Source organism: Aspergillus sclerotioniger (assembly GCF_003184525.1).
Source record: "Aspergillus sclerotioniger CBS 115572 chromosome Unknown BO94scaffold_27, whole genome shotgun sequence".
NCBI lineage: Eukaryota > Fungi > Ascomycota > Eurotiomycetes > Eurotiales > Aspergillaceae > Aspergillus > Aspergillus sclerotioniger.
The window spans coordinates 347,929-366,502 of record NW_020291017.1 but is presented as its reverse complement, the minus strand read 5'-3'; the positions used below and the strand labels follow the sequence as shown (position 1 = coordinate 366,502).

Below are 18,574 nucleotides of genomic sequence, written 5' to 3'. Positions count from 1 at the left end.
TAGAGGGAGAATTGCACCAGTATTATACCCGCTGGCTATTTAATCTTATCGGGAGGATTGACTTACAGTTTGACTCGTCTCAAGTCTAAGTGATTCGGCGGATGGGCCAGTCCCCTAAGCGCAGGGCCTAGCTCCAATGGTAGACAGTAAGGATCGAACATTTCTATATTGGTGATACTTCATGACATGTTCAGTCATCTCCAGAATACAACTCTATTATAATACAATTCCAAGGCCGTTCAGTCATCTTGCCCAATACACACTCGGAACTCCGTCCCCAGCTAATCAATCAAACACAGAAGTACTCGAAAGCAATTAGTTGGCCATCCAACTAAACAATCAATACAGCCTGCCCAGACTTTGGTGGATGCAAGTAGCAGTTTTGGAACCCTATCACAGTTCGGATAACACTCCCCCTGCTTCGGCAAACTTGGATTGGTATTCTTTCAAACTGGCCCACTGGCGCAGCTCTTCTTCGTCACGGTCGTGATCACTTAGATAGCTGATCGATTGCCGATGTGACCCGGGACTAGTCCCAGCTGCTATCAGACCTGGTCTCACCCCCTCGAGGCGGACAAGTGTGTCGATGAATGCGCGAAGGTAGGTTTCCGCTTCGGTCGTGGTGAGAGGGTGCGGGCCTGACATGGAGGGGGTGATCACGCTGTGATGAGGGAAGTTGAGTAATGTGGATGCGACTTGCCGAACTTTGGAGGTCTGCAGATAGATCAGTAATTGGGACGAATGGCAAAGGGTGCTAGTGTGCATACAAAGCTGCCACCATTGGGCTCCATGTTGACTTCGTTGACCGACTGCAACAAGATGAACAAGTCGCGGATCACGAGCCGACGCTCTTCGGCCATCATCTGACCAATGTGGTCGGATTGCGCATCCGCATCGGATATGTCCTGGTTATGTGACTGCTCGCCCTCGACCTTGATGGTGGTTCGAGGGCTCAGGGGGATTTGTTCGTCGGACAGTTTTCGCTGCATTTTCCATGCCCCATACAAGGTCCAATATTTCTCAACCAAGTATGACCTGGTGCCTAGCTGGGTTGCGTACATGTTCGCCTTTTGGATCTCATATTGTACATGACGGGTATCCTCCGCAATGGGCGTGGGACTGAAGTGGCCCTGCCCATTGCTCGACCTAGAGTCATCGGACAGCCGAATCACCAGTTCTCTGGGGACACTAGAGAGTGCAGCTTTAGCCTGTTGCAGACACTCCCACATCAGGGAACGTTGCCGGTTCCAGTCAAAGATCTGGCCGCGCCCAAACGCCGTCTCCCAGGCGGAGAGGGCATTGTAAGAATGCAGCACACGAACGTTGGCATTAAAGCCCACCAAAAGTGACACCCGATTGGGTGGTTGTGGATCCACATGAGTTGAGAAGATATATTCGTCGTCCACCTCGAGTGGCAGAGGAGGATAGCGTTCAGTAGGAGTCTCGGAAGGCACATGGATAGTTGCGTCGCCAGAGCCTAGCTGCTGCAACGTCCGATAGCCGGCGATGGTGGTGTAGAATAAACGTCGCCCGAGTTCCTGCTCGATGATATCGACGGGATTATCAGCCATCGCACCAGACGGATCTTGCGAATAACGTGACGAGGAAGACGGGCTAGTCGGAGTCATTGATGAAAAGCGGTTCGACTGGCGGCAGAGATCGTACACATGTATCATGGTCAGACATTCGGCCAAGTATGCGCGACATCGGCGTATGTGCCAGACATATCCCGAGCAGAGGCCGAGAAAATAGCTGATGGCGGCATCGTAGATCGTTGCGCTTCGGTCAAGGTAGCCGGAGCCCCGAGCTTGGACTGCGACGTCATGGCACCGCTTGACCAGTGCCATTGAGTGCGGGAATGCTGCTTTTTCGGCTTCCGTCTTGATGTGCTGTTTGGGTCGTCGCGGAAAGGAGGCCACTAGGGTCCCGATCATGGCGGCCGTGAGGGCTAGAAAGGTGGGATTGGTGAGGTCCTCTCGTCGCTCCAAAGAGGCGCGGAATGTGGGTTCATGGGGAACGGGAACCAATGGGTGAATGAAGGTAAAGAAATCATCTATGAGCAGTCGGACTGTAGGCAATGAACAAATGGATTCCAGCGACAGGAGAACCGGGCTTGCTGAGGGCGTCGATGCTGGAGGACCCGGGGTAGTAGTGTGGTCTGACGGACTCGGAGAGCCCGAAGGGGATTCTGCTAATTTCTGCTTTTTGAATGCTTCTGCATGGCGGTTGGGGGGACCACGCCGGCGACTCGGTCGTTCATAGGTACAAGGAATGTCTAAGCTTGCGCACGACCGACAGGGTGGTCCGCTGGTGTCGCACTGCACACATCAAGTGGGGTTAGCAACCATAGCATAGGACGGGGGCATTAGAACATCTACCTTCACTTTGCGAATACTACAGGCATCACAAGCCTTGCGCAGCCGGGTTCGTTGGTCCATGGGTATACAAAGAGCACGGTGGATGCTCCCATGCTTTAAAGGAAGACTAGAACATCGGGGCCTGGTGCAGACAAGGACCGGGACCGTCCGCGCATACTAAACCGCTGAGGCGGTACGTTGTGGCGCTGTCGGGCGCGGGCCGGAGATGAAGGCGAGATGGGTGGGGGAGAGAGATCTGGAGAAGATGCAGCCAGAATAGTAACGGATAGTTAAGGCCGGTCGATAGCACCGGGCACTAACGACGACTGCAGCACTGCACCTGGGCACCAGCAGGGGGGGGAGAGGGACAGGGTAAGCGGAATAGGTATCGGATAAACGGCGCAGTCGCTGTGGGGGAAATTGGAAGGACGATCGCCGGACGAGGCTCGAAAGTTATTAAGGGCGGCGTCTAGAAGCCGACTCGATCGCAGGACCGTTCAACATTTGAGTTTAGACTTGTGAGAGAGTGGTCAGCGTTGTTCCCAAAGAAGCGACCCCGGAGTGACCTAATGCAATATGGACCACCGGTCAAGATCCCCGCCCAGTGGAGGTCTAGACGATAAAGCCGCCGGCTTAGGTTGGCTGGTAGCCTGGTACCTTAAGTTGGGTGACTCCGCCGTCGATCGAGAGGAGGGGCTCCAATGACGGGTGGAATCGGAAGCCTGCACCTCACCGGTGATGACCGTTTATGGAGCACCATGGGTGCGTCTGCTGTGTTTTCTTCCTTGTAGGTAGGTACTTCCACTGTCACACGATGAGGGGGAATGGATGATTTGGAATGGATTGCCGATCCCGCCGGGCCGCGAGAGCGACGAGCGTAACGGAGAGTGTAACGGAGAGCGAGCGAGACCGGCCAGGAGGCGGGGGAGAAGTCACGTGGCGGCGCGTCATACAATCCTATTCTGAACCATAATTATCATCATCATCATCATCATCATCATCATCATCATCATCAAGGCAACTGAGGTCACACCGGACTCCCAGAGGCGCCGAGGCAGTGCTTCATCATGATTGATAATACATACAATGGCCCCGACTGAGACTCTCAGCGTCACAGTGTCTCCGTGCCTGATTTGCTCCCTCGCGCGGCGGGTAACAAATCCGGTGGGATCGAGGGACTTGTCGGGCGCCGGAAACTTTGCTTCGGCGCCTAAGATTTGCTACTAGTCAGTAAGTAGTCCCGCCCCGTCAGGGGATCCTTCCCAATCGGTCGGCATCCACCGGCCACTTGCAAAGTTCCAATCCACTTAAGACACCTGCGAAATCATAAATTGATAAATGCCCAAAAAAAAAAACCCGCACCAGGTGGAGTCGGCCCTCCCTCGTATCCTGTCGCAGGGGCCAGCCATCGCAACGGGATGGATGATGATCGCCTATCTACCGGAATATCCGGGCATCTATCTAGCATTCTAGCTACGAGACAGCAAGATATGGAAGGAATGTTGGAAGAAACCCCGGTCTGTAATGCGACCACATTAAACCAGTACTAGTACGGAGGATGGCCGTGGAGATCACCATTGCCAAGGCAGAGCATAAGTAGGCGAAAAATGCAAAAGAGGTGTGGTGGCGCTAAGAGAAGAAAATTAGGCTAAAAGAAGGAGCGGAACCCCCGTTCATATCATCGCGTCGTCGTCGCGGTAGATGCTCTCGGGATCTCGCCCGGGCCTTCTACCCAAAAGATCCCGTTTGTTCTCGATCTCCACGGCCCAAAGAGCTGACCCAACCGCGGTTGACATCAAGAAAAACATTGACAAAATGGGCATCAACTGAAGAATCAGGGCCACCGTCCCAAATCTGGGTCCCGCGTGGTTGATCGTTAGCATGCTGAGCCTCGGTAGATCTTCAGGGGGACAAGGTTGAAACCCACGTGGTGTATTGCAGTTGTCTGCGACGAATCCTTTCTTTGCGCTGCGGTTTCGAAAGATCCAACAGCTGGAAGTATCGCCAGTGGTGGAAGGGTCCCGCTCGGTAGCCGGTCAGCACGAGAAACATGGGCGTTCCGGCCACCGGAATAAAGTTCAGCGGCAGGAGCACCACGAATTCCACAATTTGCCGCAGGGAAAACGGCGCGTAAACGGCGCTCTTAGTGGGCTTGCCTAGCCGTTTGACGACATCATCGCCCTGGGGGTACAGCACCCGCGACATGGTCACGAGTTCGCCATGGCCCTCGCTCACGAGCACTGAGTCGAAGATGTCCACTAGCGTCTCGTCGACAAAGAAGGCCTCGAACAGAGCAGCGACAATGGCAGCGCCTTCTCCAAGGACCAAGACTGCACCACTGATCCACGCTCCAACGCCCTGGAAGATGGAGAGGAAGGCCACCTGGGGCAGGTATGCAAACAGGAAGAGCAGAACGTAGATGAAGGCGGAGAGCAGCACAATCGGGATCAGGCGAGTCTTGAACAAGGGCCAAAGATAACGATGCGATGCAAAATAGTAGACACCCTGGAGAAACCGTCAGTTCCACTATGAACGAGAACAGGCAGCAGCAGGCCAAACATACACGCAGGGGATACAACCACGCGGCTTTACCAGTATCCCACTGTCTGTTCGGCATGATCTAAGAAAACGAGCCTGATAAAAACTAGAGGAATTAGATTGAGAGAATAGGGGACAAGAGGAAGACGAGAAAGGTCGACGGTGCCAGATGGATGAGCGGTGCAGACGAGAGACAACAACAGAGCACGGCCTCAACATCGTCATTCCGCCAAGGCCTTATCGATAAGCAGGCGGTGAGGCGCGGTTATAAAGCCGAAATTTTCGCCCGCCTCATCCTTTTCCTTTTCTTCTTCCATAATAAACTGAAACACCTTCTTATTCACTCTGGGCTCCTTTATCCATGGATCCTTGGAGGGGAAAGAGAAGGTCAGAGTAAGCCTGCTGACTTACCCCGAATTCTTCTCCTTCCAGCGTGGAGCATTTGGAAATATAAACAGCGGTACATCGCTTTTAACGGCCTCTTGCTAGTAATAGAGCTCACTGTGGCAATTGGCTATAAATGGACCTTGAGCACGTCTACAATCCCTCCCAGATGGGTGACAGTCGCTGTCGGCTCCAGATCAGGCAGCGCCTTGTCGGTCCAGCTTGCCTCTGCCCGGTCAACCCAAATGGCATTCATACCCACACTCAGGGCGCCCGCAACGTCAAACGGGTTGCCACTGACCAGCCAAATGTCCTTCAGGCCGGACGGGTCCTTCCCGACTCGTTCCGCTAGATGCTTGTAGACTGCCGGCGCAGGCTTGAACTGCCCCACCGAGTCCACGCTGACGGTATCCTTGAAGAGGAATTTGTGCCGCGATAGAGATGAGTCGACGCAATCCGATACCATGTCGAGGGTGCCATTCGAGAAGATGACGGAGTGGATATGTGGAAAGGCTGCAATCCGGCTCAGAGCGTCCTCGACATCTGGAAAGGGAGATAGGCTGTTGTAGGTCGCCATGAGATGCTCGATCTCGTTGCTTCTCAGGGAGGATCCGGTATCATCCAGCGCATGCAAAAGGGAATTCTTCGTGACCTCCAAGAAGGACAGGTAGCGCCCTAGAATCGAAGTTAGCCAAGACGTAGCTGCCACGAATTGCGATTGAACCTACCCATGCTGTTCAATCTCCAGGTATATTCAAGCTGGTAGCGTCTCCATGTCTGCGACACAGTCCGGGCCCGAGCTCGATCATTTCCAAAGCACCGCTCCAGCTCGTGTGTGACCTTGTCAAAGGAGAGCAGAGTGCCATAGATATCGAAAGCAAGAACAATACCCCCTGCCATGGTATACACTTTAGGAAACAATCACAACTATAATCCTATCGGAGTACTGTTAGAAGCAAAGCAAAAACGAAAGCAAAGCCAAAGCAAAGCGGAAACTCAAGCAACCCGCCGATGATGTCAAGGCCTCATGGCAAACCCCTCACCACCACCACCACCACCAACTCAATCCCACTTCACTACTATGCCCCTCCCCAATGAACCAAGATGACAACCCCGGACAGCGAAAACTACCAAATCTTCCGCGACTGCGTCTCAAGCGCCATCGTCGCAAAATCGTCCCAACCCACCCCTCAATCCAAAAAAGCGCGACGCCCACGCACCACCCAGCGCCAGAAGTCCAGCACCCCTCAGCGCCAAAACCCAGACCGGGAACCAAAGTCGGTGCAACAAGATGACTTCACACGCACTGATCCCGAGGACCTGGCCGAGTTCATCGACGTGCGTGCCCCCTCCTTCCTCCACCTACCATAGTCTATACCCCCTCAAATCCACCAGCACGTCAGAATAGAATAACTAACACACCGAGACACCCCGCGGGCTCACCCGCACCTCCGGTCTCACCAAAAAGAAACAGTTCATAGCGAGTGAAACCTTCCCCTCACTACCCCCCACCATCCAAACCCTCAGCTACTCGCCGAACACCGATTTCTCCACCCCGGAATACAGCCCCAAACATCTGTCCGAGATAACCAGCAACACGCTATCGCCTTCAATCACCGACACGTTGACGGCCTACGGGCTTATCGAATCCCCGTCCGACATACCGTCTTTCCTGGCCCCAATACTGGGGGAGTATGTGAGTGCTGTGACGAAGCCCCCGCCGGTATGGGCGACGACGCGGGCGGACGCGTGCGAGATCTGCGAGAGGGATTGGATTCCGTTGTCGTATCATCATTTGATTCCGAGGAGTGTGCATGCCAAGGTGGTGAAGAAGGGGTGGCATGAGGAGTGGAGGTTGGATAGTGTGGCGTGGTTGTGTAGGGCGTGTCATAGTTTTGTGCATCGGATGGCGAGTAATGAGGAGTTGGCGAGGGAGTGGTTTACGGTGGAGAGGATTTGGGAGAGGGAGGATGTGAGGGATTGGGCCAAGTGGGTGGGGAGGGTGAGGTGGAAGGCTAGGTAGGTAGGTAGGTCTGTAGAAGGAGGCGATAGCATGTCTATGTATATGAATCGGGGAATATTGTACAGAAAGATTTCCTCCACCGCGCGCGCCGAGTCCATGCTTTTGGAGCATCCAGTCGAGGATGTCCGACAACCAGAGAAGGGGAGGGTATGTTTGGAAGCGGGATGTAGTAATACAAGAGCCAAAAGTCGGAAGAGGGGAGTCGATTAGAGGTATCGCTTCTCGTAAATCTCCTCGTAGCACTGGATGTGGTCGCCAACCGCAAAGTCGGTCCAGCCCTCGAAGCCAATACCACATTCCGTGTCTTTGCGCATCTCCGTCACGTCCTTCTTGACGTTCTTCAGGGAGGTGATCGAGCCTGGAGTCAGTTAGTAAGTTGTTCCGAGAGACCATACGCCACCAATGCAGCTTACCGTCGTAGATTGTCTCCTGGCCGCGGAGAACGCGGACCTTCTTGGCCCGGTTGATCATTCCATTGCGCACCTTGCATCCGGCAATGGACGTCTTGTTACGGCCCTTGAGCGTAATCTCGAAGATCTGCCCGATCTCGGCTTCTCCCGTCACACGCTGGCTGACGTTCGGCGCCAGATGCTCACTCAGTGTGATCTTGACCTCGTCGACAAGTTTGTAGATGACATTGTGGTTCATGATGTTCACGCCGCGCTTCTCCGCCATCCGGGATATCGCAGGGTCGATAGGCATGTTGAATGAGATGATGTGGCCATCGGCCGTGGCTGCGTGCTCAATGTCGAACTCACTGATCGGGCCTACCTCGGAGCGAAGCACATTGGCAAACACTTCGTTGTTTCCAACCGCTGTCACTGAGTTCAGGACAGCCTCCGCAGAGCCACCGACGTCGGCCTTAATGATGAATTGCACCGGTTTAGGGCCGGATTGTTTCTCTTCAACCTCGGTGCCCGCCTCTCCTTGACGACGTTTCTCGAGTTTTTCACGACGTGCTTCGTTGATGGCAGCCATGTCTTCACTCAACTTGTGTGTTTCGACCTTTTCCATTCGATATTCCACGACTTCCTTAGCATGCTGCTCATCAGCAGCTTGCAAGAACTCGGTGCCAGCTTCCGGCTGCTCACGCCAGCCATCAACCTCCACCGGCATACCCGGAGTAGCTTCGGGGACTACCAGGCCAGCTTCGTTCCGGAGTGTGCGCACACGCGCCCAGGTAGTGCCAGCAACAACGATATCTCCGGGTCGTAGCGTGCCACGTCGGATGAGCATCGTAGCCACCCGGCCATAGCTCTTTGTAGTACCTTCGACTACCCATCCTTCCACGTTGCCGTTGGGGTCGGCCCGGTGGTCAAGCACCTCTGATAAGGTAACGATAGCTTCTTCAAGCTCCAGCATTCCCTGGCCGGTCTTACCACTCACACCAATTGCTTGCACGTCGCCACCAAAGTCCTCAACGTGCACCTCATGCATAGAAAGATCCTGCTTGACCCTGTCAGGGTTAACGCCCTCCTTGTCCATCTTGCTCATAGCAACAATGATAGGGACATTGGCAGAGGTGGCGTGCTTAATTGCCTCGATCGTTTGGGGTTTGACACTGTCATCCGCCGCTACCACGAGGACCACAATATCGGTCACGTCCGCACCACGACGGCGCATATCCAAGAAAGCCGCGTGACCAGGCGTATCCAAGAAGGTGATGGTCTTTCCGGAAGGCATGGCTACCGAGAACGCACCGATGTGCTGCGTAATACCTCCGTGCTCAGACGCGGCAACGGAGGACTTGCGGAGCCAGTCTAGGATGGTGGTTTTACCGTGGTCAACGTGGCCCATAATCGTCACGACCGGGGGCCTAGTGGGTAAGCTTGATTTGTCTTCCGGCTCCGGTGCCGCAGTCAAATCTTGCTCGCCATTGTCAAAGATGGGCTCGTAGTTGTATTCGGTGGCAATCAGACCAGCGGTTTCTGCATCAAGCACATGATCATAGGTGACATCCTCGAAGCCCATCTCCTCCATCCGCTGGACAAATTGTGCGGGGCGGACGCCAATCACATCGGCTAGGTTGCTGACGCTGATGAACTCAGGGAGGTATAATGGGCTGACGGTAGCCTGCAGCTCCTTCTTGCGTGCTTTCTCCTTCTTCAAGCGCTTTCGCTCTTCACGACGCTTCCGGCGATCAGCCTCATCGTCCTCGTCGAATTCATCCTCTTCCTTCCTCCCCGTCTCCCGTTGCTTGCGGACGTCTCGTCGCTTGGGCCTTGTGTCGAGCTCATCGTCTTCTTCTCGTAGTTTGATATTCTTCAAAGACGATGCATCCCAGGCCCACGGGTCACTGGGTTTGGCTGGCTGTGCCTGCGTGTCTTCTGTGTCGAGCTTCGGTTCCGCTTGCCTTGCTTTTCTCGCTTGTCTCTCTTTTCCAGGTGCTATGTTTTCATTGGCTTGGCCGTCGTACACAGGCCGTGGGCCAGTATATTGTCCTTTGCTTGCCATATAACCTCGGAAGGCTACCTCCCTTGGATCGAGCTTGTCAACCTTTTCACCATCTCTTTCGGGCAAACCAGTCTGGACCAATTTCCGAATCTTCAAGGCCTTCTCCTCGTTTTGACGATAGCGAGGTGGAGCCCAAGGTCGTTTTGGCATTGCGCCCAGACTGGGTCTGGCTGCTTTGCAACACGGGCAGACGCTATCCTCACCGGAACACCTTGACTGACAATCCGGACAGGTCCAACTCGTCGACCGCACATGCTTGGGTACCCTGTTGACGTTTACCTCGAGTGACCTGTCGGGTTGGAGAGACAAACTTTCCTTGTCTTCAGGGGAGAAAGCCGGACGCCGCTTATAAACAATATCAGGTTTCCCGAACTGTCTGGAGCCGCCCTCGCGCCACCTAGTGCTTGGCCACTGCTCTTGCGTGCGAGCCCCGAAGCGCGATTCTAGCCTGTGTTGTTGTTGTCTCTCCCTTCGCTGTTCTGCTACCTGCTGTCGTTCCTGCTCCTCTTGCTGCCATCGTTGCTGTTCCTCTTGCTGTCGTCGCTGCTCTTCTTGCTGCCTCTGCTGCTCTTGTTGCTGCTTTGCTACTAGAGCATCTCGGATGGCCTGCTCTGCCGGACTAAGCCCAAGCGGTTTCTGTGCTTTGCTTCCCCAGCGATTCCCAAACTTCGGACCCGCAAAGGCGGGGGCGGAACCCGCACCTGAGTCGCCAGTGTTGCCTGATGATGGAGGCTCGGACGAGTCGGAGAGGGGGAGGGAGACTCGAAAATGCCGTCGAGGCACCAGGCCTACTACCGGAGCGAAAGCAGCATTTCTGCGGGCGGTTGCGCACGACCATTCAACACCGTGACGGCGGGATAGCTAGAGAATGGGTTAGACCATCGGGGCAAGACTCACGAGTGACCGGGAATAATCAGAAAACTCACTTCCAAAGCTGCCCGCCTGTGCATGATGTGGTTGTCGTTGCTCACAGCGAATCCCTCGGCGCCAAAAGTCCGGAGAAGAACATCGGCGCCGTAATTAACGCCTGGTATCCGCCGGTACGCAGCCCGCTGACTAATAACATTCTTAGTCAGGAGTGTGACTAATCCCGCGGGTCCGCCAGTTTTCCGCCTCACGTGCGCTCGGCGCCATGGCCGAATCGGAGGCCGGCATTCGATCGCGACATCGAGGGTTCCTCCTGCTCGCCCTGATAAGCTCGTCGCTTCTCCTTGTTCTTCTTCTTCTTCTGTGTGCGTCCAAGGCATTTATAATTCCCGGGCTAAGGAGCACCGCTGCACCTCTTGGTATCATTCCGTTTCCGGCTTCGCGACCCGATATCCATATTCCCTCCATTTCAGTTTCCCGGGCGTAAAGTAGTTCCCCGCAATGGAGTCCGAGGCTTTTGAGGACATGCAGAAGGGCGGCGGATCCCTCCGCATGGTCAAGGATTTGGGGGCCGGTGCTGCTGGTGGAATTGCTCAGGTGCTTCTCGGTATGTTGTGCAGTGTTTATTCAAAGCTTCATCGAATGTACAGCTAATATCGTATAGGACAGCCTTTTGGTGGGTACCCTCTCGTCAGCCGAGAGCATCTCCTAACCATGAACAGACATTGTCAAGGTTCGCCTCCAAACCACTACCCAGTACTCCAATGCCTTGGACTGTGCCACCAAGATCTTCAAGAAGGAGGGCCCCTTTGCCTTCTACAAGGGTACCCTGACTCCGTTGATCGGAATCGGTGCCTGCGTAAGTCCCCCTCCCAGCTCGATTCGGTACCATACTGACCGCCCACAGGTCAGTGTGCAATTCGGTGCTTTCCACGAAGCCCGGAGACGCCTTGAGAAGCTCAACAAGAAGAAATACGCCGACAGCACTCTCTCCTACTCCCAGTACTACCTGGCCGGTAGTTTCGCCGGTCTCACCAACTCCGTGCTGTCGGGTCCCATTGAGCACGTCCGTATCCGTCTGCAGACCCAGCCCCACGGTGCGGACCGCCTGTACAACGGCCCCATTGACTGCATTCGCAAGCTCTGCAACCAGGGCGGCGTCCTCAAGGGTCTTTTCCGCGGCCAGAACGTCACCTACCTCCGTGAAGCCCAGGCCTACGGAACCTGGTTCCTGGCTTTCGAGTACCTGATGAACCAGGATGCCAAGCGCAACAACATCAAGCGTGAGGACATCTCCAGCTTGAAGGTCGCCACCTATGGTGGTCTGGCCGGTGAGGCCCTCTGGCTGAGCAGCTACCCCTTCGACGTGGTCAAGAGTAAGATGCAGTGCGATGGGTTCGGTGCCCAGCAGCAGTTCAAGAGCATGACCGACTGCTTCAAGAAGACTTATGCAGCTGAGGGATTTGCTGGCTTCTGGAAGGGTATCGGACCTACCCTGCTTAGGGCTATGCCTGTGTCTGCCGGTACTTTTGCTGTGTATGTCCCCCTCCCCCTTTCCGTATACCCAGAGACTGATCAACCCCACCCCAGTGTCGAGCTCACCATGAGAGCCCTTGGTTAAACCAACCAGCCAGCCAGAGAAAACAAATCAAATAAAAAATAAACTAATACCCATCACATATCCCAACCACAGTTCAAGTTCGGTGGTGTTTTCTTGATATCCTTGTCTATCTGTCTATCTCTTCGTCAATTTCAACAGGGCACACACACCCACACTGGAGGAAAAGTTCCGCTTTAGACTTCTTCATCATCATTATCAGATTTTGTACTCGTCTCGCATGGTTTATAGACAGCCCATCTGTATTTGACAGATGCGAGCAATTCAGCTTCTTTTCAACACGGCCGGTTCATGGATTTTATTCGTCTTTCTTTTCCTCCTCTTTTTTTTTAACTACTACTATACTAAGAATTCTATACACCCACCCCATATATTCAAAATATACCCCCGAAGGGATAAGATAACACCCAGTTGGAATCAAGTCTCACGTCTTAACCACTCGACCACCTTACCTCTGCTTCTTGTTTAAGTCACGCAAAAGGAACAGTGAATAGTCCTTTTGAATGAGTTTTAAGGACATTTTAATGATAGTAGATTCGCTTCAAAAGACTAAACGCTATACAAACCACCTATCCCCACTACTACATACTTTGAAAAGTCTGGAGTGACCTTCTTAGAGTGACTTCCTTAGTATACATAGACAAAGTCTTCGTTCTTCCAGTCCGTAAGGTCCTTGAACGCATTGTCCTCGCCTAGTGCCTGCTGAGGAGATTCGGTCTTGTCGACTGGGACAGCACCAATGACTTGCATGGATTGATCGACGATCTTTGCCTGCTTTCCCATACTTACTCGTTGCTTTTCGTGCCTCTTGTTGAGGAGGAAGAGGTATGTCATGTTTAATCTGGGGAGGTGAGCACAGGCATGTTTAAAGTTGGAGGAGGGGTAGAGGTCTTACAGGCAGAGCAGGATGAGGACGCAGAACATTGCGAGGCTGTAGCTCTTATTAGTATAGATAAAGCTATGTATCAGGCTTGATTGACTTACTTGGATAGTAGACCACGTCTATACAATGGTGCTTCGTTGGTGGTGTATAGGTTTGAGCCGAGGACCTGGCTCTGATGAGTATCAAGGCTGCTTTCTAAGCTTCGCTTCCACATACGTTACCAGCACATTGACCGATGATTAAGACGCCGTTCACAATCTTCTTCTTGGTCTCGCCTGCTGTGTTACCTGCGGACCATGAGTAGATCAGGGGTGCTAGGGTCTGTTAGCTTGGTTGCTTGTGGAGTCCGGGAGCCATACTGATTCCAGGGTATACAGAGACCTGTATTCATATTAGCCAAGCTATGCAGAGGTTACAGATACTTACAACATAATATCCTGCAAGCAATGCCCCGTTATGGTGGCCATTGTGCGGAATCTCTAGCAACATCAGACAGCCCGCAATAGCAGGCAAGCATAGAAGGGCTATGACAGGCCCCTTCATCTTCAACGTAGTCGCCAGCCACGCTCCTCCCATGGTTGCGATGAGCTGTACCGCACCGAAAGGTATGTTGAAGAGGATTGTATCGAACTGGTTGAACCCAAACGCTTCGATAATCAACGGTCCAAATGTCGAAATGCCACCGCTAGGGATGCTGTATGCCCGTGAGCCTTGAATTTTCGGAACTTGAGAGCATGTTCTTACGAGATCAAAAACATCAGGGCAAACCAGAAAAATGACTTGATGTCAAGACATGCCTCTTTGATATGGTCCCATTTCCACTCGTGGGTTTCGATACCTTGCTGGTTCATAAGAAGTCTAACTCATCTTGTAAGTGCCCGACACGTTTCATAAGATGACGGCAAATACCTTTCAATAGCCAAGAGCTTATTATCCTCCGCAAGGAACTTGGCTTGTGTCGGTGAGTCCGGCATGAGAAACCTATAGTGTCAAGATCAGAAACACGAAATCCTCGTTCCTGAGGCAGACTCACAAGATAGCGACGGAGAAAACAATAGTGATGAGCCCAAAAAATAAGAAGATGATCTTTTCTACAGTCAGCACCCTAACGCTTTGATTTTTGCTGGGATACCAGCCTGATAGGGCTCAAAAACTGAAGAGCCAATGTGGCCAAGACCATATGTTATCAAGCTTCCAAACTGTTCCGGGAAATCATCCTCTTAGCAGCTGCACTTAGACCAGGTGAATGTGTAAAAAGGCTAGCTCACCATGTTCACCACACCGTTCATAGCATACCATGAACCAAGCCGAATGGGTTGCTCCCGTCGCCGGTACCACATTTGAGTGATTGCAATAAAAGCAGGTGCTTCAACTCTCAGCCCTAGCTCAAACTAATATCAGGGCCCAGGAGTACTCACGTATACCAGCTTCAAAGAGACCCAAAAACATCCGACAGACCAACAACCCCGCAAAGCTATTTGCCGGGGTCATGCATGTCAGAGCTATGCCCCAGCAAAGGGTTGTGCATGCCAGAAACTTCCCCAATGGCACTTTGACCAAGATATAGGCAACGAAGGGCTGTGCAACAAGCTGCACCAGATAGATGACTGCCCCCAACCAAGAGTATTCCTGCCCATGGAGGTGGGCTTTCTCGACCAGACCAAAGACTGACGCGTAGGCGAGAGTGGATTTGTCGACTTGTTGTAGAAAGTAGATTCCCAGAAGAATTGGCAGCAACCGAAGGTCAATCTTCCGAAGAACTCGCGCGTTGTTCTCGGGGGTGAGAATGGCAGACTGTCCCGCATCTATGATAAGGTCCAGAGCTTTGTCTTGGGTGGCATCGTTTAGTTGCCCCTGCTCCTGACGGGGCGGTGATTCGATTGACTCGATATGCTCATCCTGTGCCTTTTTTCCGGATGTTGCTTCTTGCTGGTGTGACATTGCTTCTTTTCTGTTCTTGACCCGTGTTCGACCTATAAGGAGATATCCCTGACGAGTCGTACGGGCTTTCAGATAAGAAGAAAGAACTCCAGCCTTAGATTGTATTTTTTTGAAGATGAAGAGAGAACTTCTTCCAGGAAGATATATCTCCGGTTGAGGGAACAGCGCTGGGGAGGCATTCGCCGCCCCCCTGCAAGGTATACCGCCATGGAGGGAACCCCGTGGGGAAGGCCTCATCCCTGGCCGGGTGAAAGCAGCCCAAGGTCGATGCGGGAGCGAATCAACGAGCCGTGGCTGGTTACGCAGACCATGACAAGCCTAGCGTCAACGTAGCCATTCAGGCCGGTAGAGCGCAACGGGATAACAGGGCATGGAAGATTTCGGACATGATCCGATGCAGCGCCCAATAGTTCTAGTCATACCATCACCGTGCAGGCGGGGATCGGACGTGGGGAGATACTCGAGGTTGAAAACCGTTTAGCTTCGGGTTTCGGTTGTTAAAACTGATGGCGGGGATTCCCCAGCTTTGCTTGGGAGACGTCACGAGGAAGAAAGCAAGTGTGGGGGATGCCTGGGGGTAGCCTAAGGCTGTCGGCGATGAGCCGATGGTCCGAGTATACATGCACATTTCCCCTCATGCATGCCCAGCAATGCAGAGGCATGTAGAATCACTCAAATAGGGCTGTTTTGACACCTTGGTTGCTCTCTGTAGTTTGTCCTCCATCCTGTCCTTGATCCCGTATTCTCCAAATTACTTCAACATGCCCCAGAAAGAATTCTGTCCAAAGAGCTATCAAGAGTCTCCTGCTGGGACTCAAGACCCCTCCGCTGTACATCTTCGCTCAAGCCCGCAAGAGCGATCCTTTGACTTCTCCTTTGAGCCAATCCGTGAAAACCTATTCAGAGTCACCTTCTCTTCTCAAACCCATCCTCTTCCTCCTTATCCCAGTGTGGCCAAGCCAACAACCAATCTGAACGACGTTCACGTATCTGCAACGAGCGACCACAGCCAGAAGACAATTGAGGTCGGGGATGTAACAGCCTCCGTTGAGTGGACCAATACTCCGGTCGTCTCGCTATCATGGAAGGGCTCGAAGAAGCCCTTGTATCGCGATCTACCTCTGCGTTCCTATGTCGCTGACGCAACTGGTATCGCTCATTATACAGAGCATGACCGCGATGCTCTTCATGTTGGATTGGGGGAAAAGAGGGCCCCCATGGATCTCACTGGACGCCATTTCCAGCTCTCGGCCACAGACAGCTTCGGATATGACGTCTACAACACCGACCCTCTATACAAACACATTCCTCTGCTGATCAAAGCTTCTCCTGATGGGTGCGTGGCTATTTTCTCAACGACCCATGGCAGAGGCACCTGGTCCGTTGGTTCGGAAGTTGACGGCCTCTGGGGCCATTTCAAAATCTACCGTCAAGACTATGGTGGACTCGAGCAATATCTCATTGTCGGGAAGACCCTCAAGGACGTTGTGAGATCCTATGCAGAGCTGGTCGGTCTTCCCATTCTTGTTCCCAGATGGGCATATGGGTACATCTCAGGCGGATACAAGTACACCATGCTGGACGACCCGCCTGCGCACCTAGCCCTGATGGAATTCGCGGACAAGCTGAAAGAGCACGGAATCCCCTGCTCCGCGCATCAAATGAGCTCTGGATATTCCATCGCAGAAACTGAGCCGAAGGTCCGCAATGTCTTCACCTGGAACAAGCATCGGTTCCCCAACCCGGAAGAGTGGATTGCCAAGTACCACTCTCGGGGCATTCGTCTACTCTCAAACATCAAGCCGTTCCTGCTCGCCTCCCACCCCGATTTTAAGAAACTTGTTGATGCAAATGGATTTTTCAAAGACCCTGATACTAACAAACCGGGCTATATGCGACTGTGGAGTGCTGGAGGCGCAACTGGAGGTGATGGATGTCATATCGACTTCTCCTCATCCGTTGCGTTCAAGTGGTGGTATGATGGAGTTCAAAGCCTGAAACGTGCCGGAATAGATGCCATGTGGAATGACAACAACGAGTACACGCTTCCAAATGATGATTGGAAGTTGGCCCTGGATGAGCAGACCGTCTCCGAAGCCGCCAGAAAGGGTGCTGAGAACTCTGTTGGACTCTGGGGGCGGGCTATTCATACCGAGCTCATGGGCAAAGCCTCCCACGACGCTTTGCTTAATCTCGAGCCCAATCAGAGACCTTTCGTCTTGACCCGGAGTGCCACCGCAGGCACAATGCGCTACGCTGCAAGCACCTGGAGCGGGGATAACGTTACCAGCTGGGAAGGCATGAAGGGAGCAAACGCTTTGTCCCTCAGTGCAGGCATCTCTCTCCTGCAGTGCTGCGGTCATGATATTGGAGGATTCGAAGGACCCCAGCCTTCTGCCGAACTGCTTCGCCGATGGATCCAGTTGGGCATCCACTCGCCCCGTTTCGCCATCAACTGCTTCAAGACATCCCCTGGAAACAGCTCAGTCGGAGAGGTCATCGAGCCCTGGATGTACCCCGAGATCACGCCTCTTGTCAGGGACACCATCAAGCGTCGTTACGAGATCCTTCCCTATATCTACTCTCTCGGTCTAGAGAGCCATCTGACCGCTTCTCCACCCCAACGCTGGGTGGGCTGGGGCTATGAATCCGACCCAGAAGTCTGGACGAAGACTCTCAAGTCCGGAGACGAGCAGTTCTGGTTTGGTGACTCCATCCTAGTCGGAGGCGTCTACCAGCCTGGCGTAAGCATCGCCAAGATGTACCTTCCCCGAAAGGCGAATGACCTGTTCGACTTTGGGTATGTGAACATAAACGAGCCCTATAACTACCTCGCTTCCGGACAATGGGTTGAAGTCTCCTCCGAATGGAGGAAGAGCATCCCCCTCCTGGCCAAGATCGGTGGTGCCATCCCCGTCGGAAAGTCCGTCCATACCCGGGTGCCTGGCGATGAGACTCCGGCCTCTGTGGCCGTGGAAGAGATTGACGATTACAGAGGAGTCGAGATCTTCCCTCCCCGTGCCAGTTCTCATGGACAAGTCTTCAGTACCACCTGGTTCGAAGACGATGGAATCTCGCTTAATCCGAGCATCTCACAGTACACTATCAAATATAGCTCCACAGAAGAGAAGGTCGTCGTTGGGTTCACCCGTGATGAGAAATCCGGGTTTGTTCCTGCTTGGAAGGAGCTTGATATCATCCTTCATAACGGTGATGAGAGACGCGTTGATTCCGATATTGGGAAGCCGGTGGAATACAAGGGGAAGGACTCTCGCGGCCGGGTGGTGTATACCTTGAAGAACTAGGGTACATTGATGCTGGTTCGTAACCCTTTCTTGTTTTCAGCATTGCAGGTGGGGATTCACGAAAATGTCACTGCATCATGATAATGTGAGGGGCGTTTGAAAATAGAGAAGAATGAGTTCCAAAAACATGTATGCTGCGACAGAAGTAGACCTATTTTTAGTTAGACTAGCATGTCAGCCAAGCACTTTGAATTTGTTAGCATA

At 53.1% G+C, this 18,574-nt stretch overlaps 8 protein-coding genes across 8 annotated transcripts; 3 read left to right on the top strand and 5 right to left on the bottom strand.

Moving 5' to 3' along the window:
- Positions 1–393: 393 nt before the first annotated feature.
- Positions 394–2,438, bottom strand: BO94DRAFT_549241 (uncharacterized protein; the record flags this gene model as incomplete). Its single annotated transcript, XM_025613435.1, has 3 exons — positions 394–714; positions 768–2,318; positions 2,379–2,438. The coding sequence occupies 3 exons, from the start codon at positions 2,436–2,438 to the stop codon at positions 394–396; spliced, it is 1,932 nt and encodes a 643-aa protein (XP_025464269.1).
- A 1,335-nt stretch (positions 2,439–3,773) lies between these two features.
- On the bottom strand, positions 3,774–5,075 carry BO94DRAFT_538333 (uncharacterized protein). Its single transcript, XM_025612470.1, has 2 exons — positions 4,921–5,075; positions 3,774–4,862 (listed from the first exon to the last, which is right to left on the bottom strand). The coding sequence occupies exons 1-2, from the start codon at positions 4,972–4,974 to the stop codon at positions 4,260–4,262; spliced, it is 657 nt and encodes a 218-aa protein (XP_025464268.1). The 5' UTR covers positions 4,975–5,075; the 3' UTR covers positions 3,774–4,259.
- Positions 5,076–5,228: 153 nt separating this feature from the next.
- On the bottom strand, positions 5,229–6,207 carry BO94DRAFT_538332 (haloacid dehalogenase, type II). Its single transcript, XM_025612469.1, has 2 exons — positions 6,004–6,207; positions 5,229–5,954 (listed from the first exon to the last, which is right to left on the bottom strand). The coding sequence occupies exon 2, from the start codon at positions 5,854–5,856 to the stop codon at positions 5,410–5,412; it is 447 nt and encodes a 148-aa protein (XP_025464267.1). The 5' UTR covers positions 5,857–5,954; positions 6,004–6,207; the 3' UTR covers positions 5,229–5,409.
- A 127-nt stretch (positions 6,208–6,334) lies between these two features.
- Positions 6,335–7,347, top strand: BO94DRAFT_499118 (HNH endonuclease). Its single transcript, XM_025609363.1, has 2 exons — positions 6,335–6,617; positions 6,754–7,347. The coding sequence occupies exons 1-2, from the start codon at positions 6,384–6,386 to the stop codon at positions 7,300–7,302; spliced, it is 783 nt and encodes a 260-aa protein (XP_025464266.1). The 5' UTR covers positions 6,335–6,383; the 3' UTR covers positions 7,303–7,347.
- Positions 7,348–7,508: 161 nt separating this feature from the next.
- Positions 7,509–10,706, bottom strand: BO94DRAFT_473650 (translation initiation factor 2; the record flags this gene model as incomplete). The annotated part of the gene is made up of 3 exons (XM_025608484.1): positions 7,509–7,660; positions 7,716–10,617; positions 10,683–10,706. The coding sequence occupies 3 exons, from the start codon at positions 10,704–10,706 to the stop codon at positions 7,509–7,511; spliced, it is 3,078 nt and encodes a 1,025-aa protein (XP_025464265.1).
- Positions 10,707–10,966: 260 nt separating this feature from the next.
- On the top strand, positions 10,967–12,610 carry BO94DRAFT_538328 (putative mitochondrial carrier protein (Ymc1)). Its single transcript, XM_025612468.1, has 5 exons — positions 10,967–11,230; positions 11,288–11,299; positions 11,346–11,482; positions 11,531–12,159; positions 12,214–12,610. Exons 1-5 carry the CDS (start codon positions 11,125–11,127, stop codon positions 12,242–12,244), a joined length of 915 nt encoding a protein of 304 aa, XP_025464264.1. The 5' UTR covers positions 10,967–11,124; the 3' UTR covers positions 12,245–12,610.
- Positions 12,370–15,065, bottom strand: BO94DRAFT_604973 (putative MFS transporter; the record flags this gene model as incomplete). The annotated part of the gene is made up of 12 exons (XM_025616467.1): positions 12,370–13,082; positions 13,137–13,172; positions 13,226–13,290; positions 13,341–13,438; positions 13,484–13,505; positions 13,551–13,818; positions 13,869–13,982; positions 14,034–14,105; positions 14,158–14,215; positions 14,257–14,323; positions 14,393–14,490; positions 14,543–15,065. The coding sequence occupies 12 exons, from the start codon at positions 15,063–15,065 to the stop codon at positions 12,869–12,871; spliced, it is 1,635 nt and encodes a 544-aa protein (XP_025464263.1). The 3' UTR covers positions 12,370–12,868.
- Positions 15,066–15,825: 760 nt separating this feature from the next.
- On the top strand, positions 15,826–18,554 carry BO94DRAFT_523522 (putative alpha-glucosidase; the record flags this gene model as incomplete). Its single annotated transcript, XM_025610221.1, has 1 exon — positions 15,826–18,554. A coding segment is annotated over one exon (2,545 nt), but the record flags the coding sequence as incomplete, so codon positions are not given.
- Positions 18,555–18,574: the final 20 nt, after the last annotated feature.

Bases quoted from the DNA above. Each gene is read 5' to 3' on its own strand.
- BO94DRAFT_499118 (XM_025609363.1), top strand. From the start codon at position 6,384: ATGACAACCCCGGACAGCGAAAACTACCAAATCTTCCGCGACTGCGTC. The intron at 6,618-6,753 runs GTGCGTGCCCCC...AAAAAGAAACAG, and splicing joins ACCTGGCCGAGTTCATCGAC to TTCATAGCGAGTGAAACCTT.
- BO94DRAFT_538332 (XM_025612469.1), bottom strand. From the start codon at position 5,856: ATGGCGACCTACAACAGCCTATCTCCCTTTCCAGATGTCGAGGACGCT.
- BO94DRAFT_538333 (XM_025612470.1), bottom strand. From the start codon at position 4,974: ATGCCGAACAGACAGTGGGATACTGGTAAAGCCGCGTGGTTGTATCCC. The intron at 4,863-4,920 runs GTATGTTTGGCC...CGGTTTCTCCAG, and splicing joins CGTGGTTGTATCCCCTGCGT to GGTGTCTACTATTTTGCATC.
- BO94DRAFT_538328 (XM_025612468.1), top strand. From the start codon at position 11,125: ATGGAGTCCGAGGCTTTTGAGGACATGCAGAAGGGCGGCGGATCCCTC. The intron at 11,483-11,530 runs GTAAGTCCCCCT...GACCGCCCACAG, and splicing joins TGATCGGAATCGGTGCCTGC to GTCAGTGTGCAATTCGGTGC. The intron at 12,160-12,213 runs GTATGTCCCCCT...ACCCCACCCCAG, and splicing joins TCTGCCGGTACTTTTGCTGT to TGTCGAGCTCACCATGAGAG.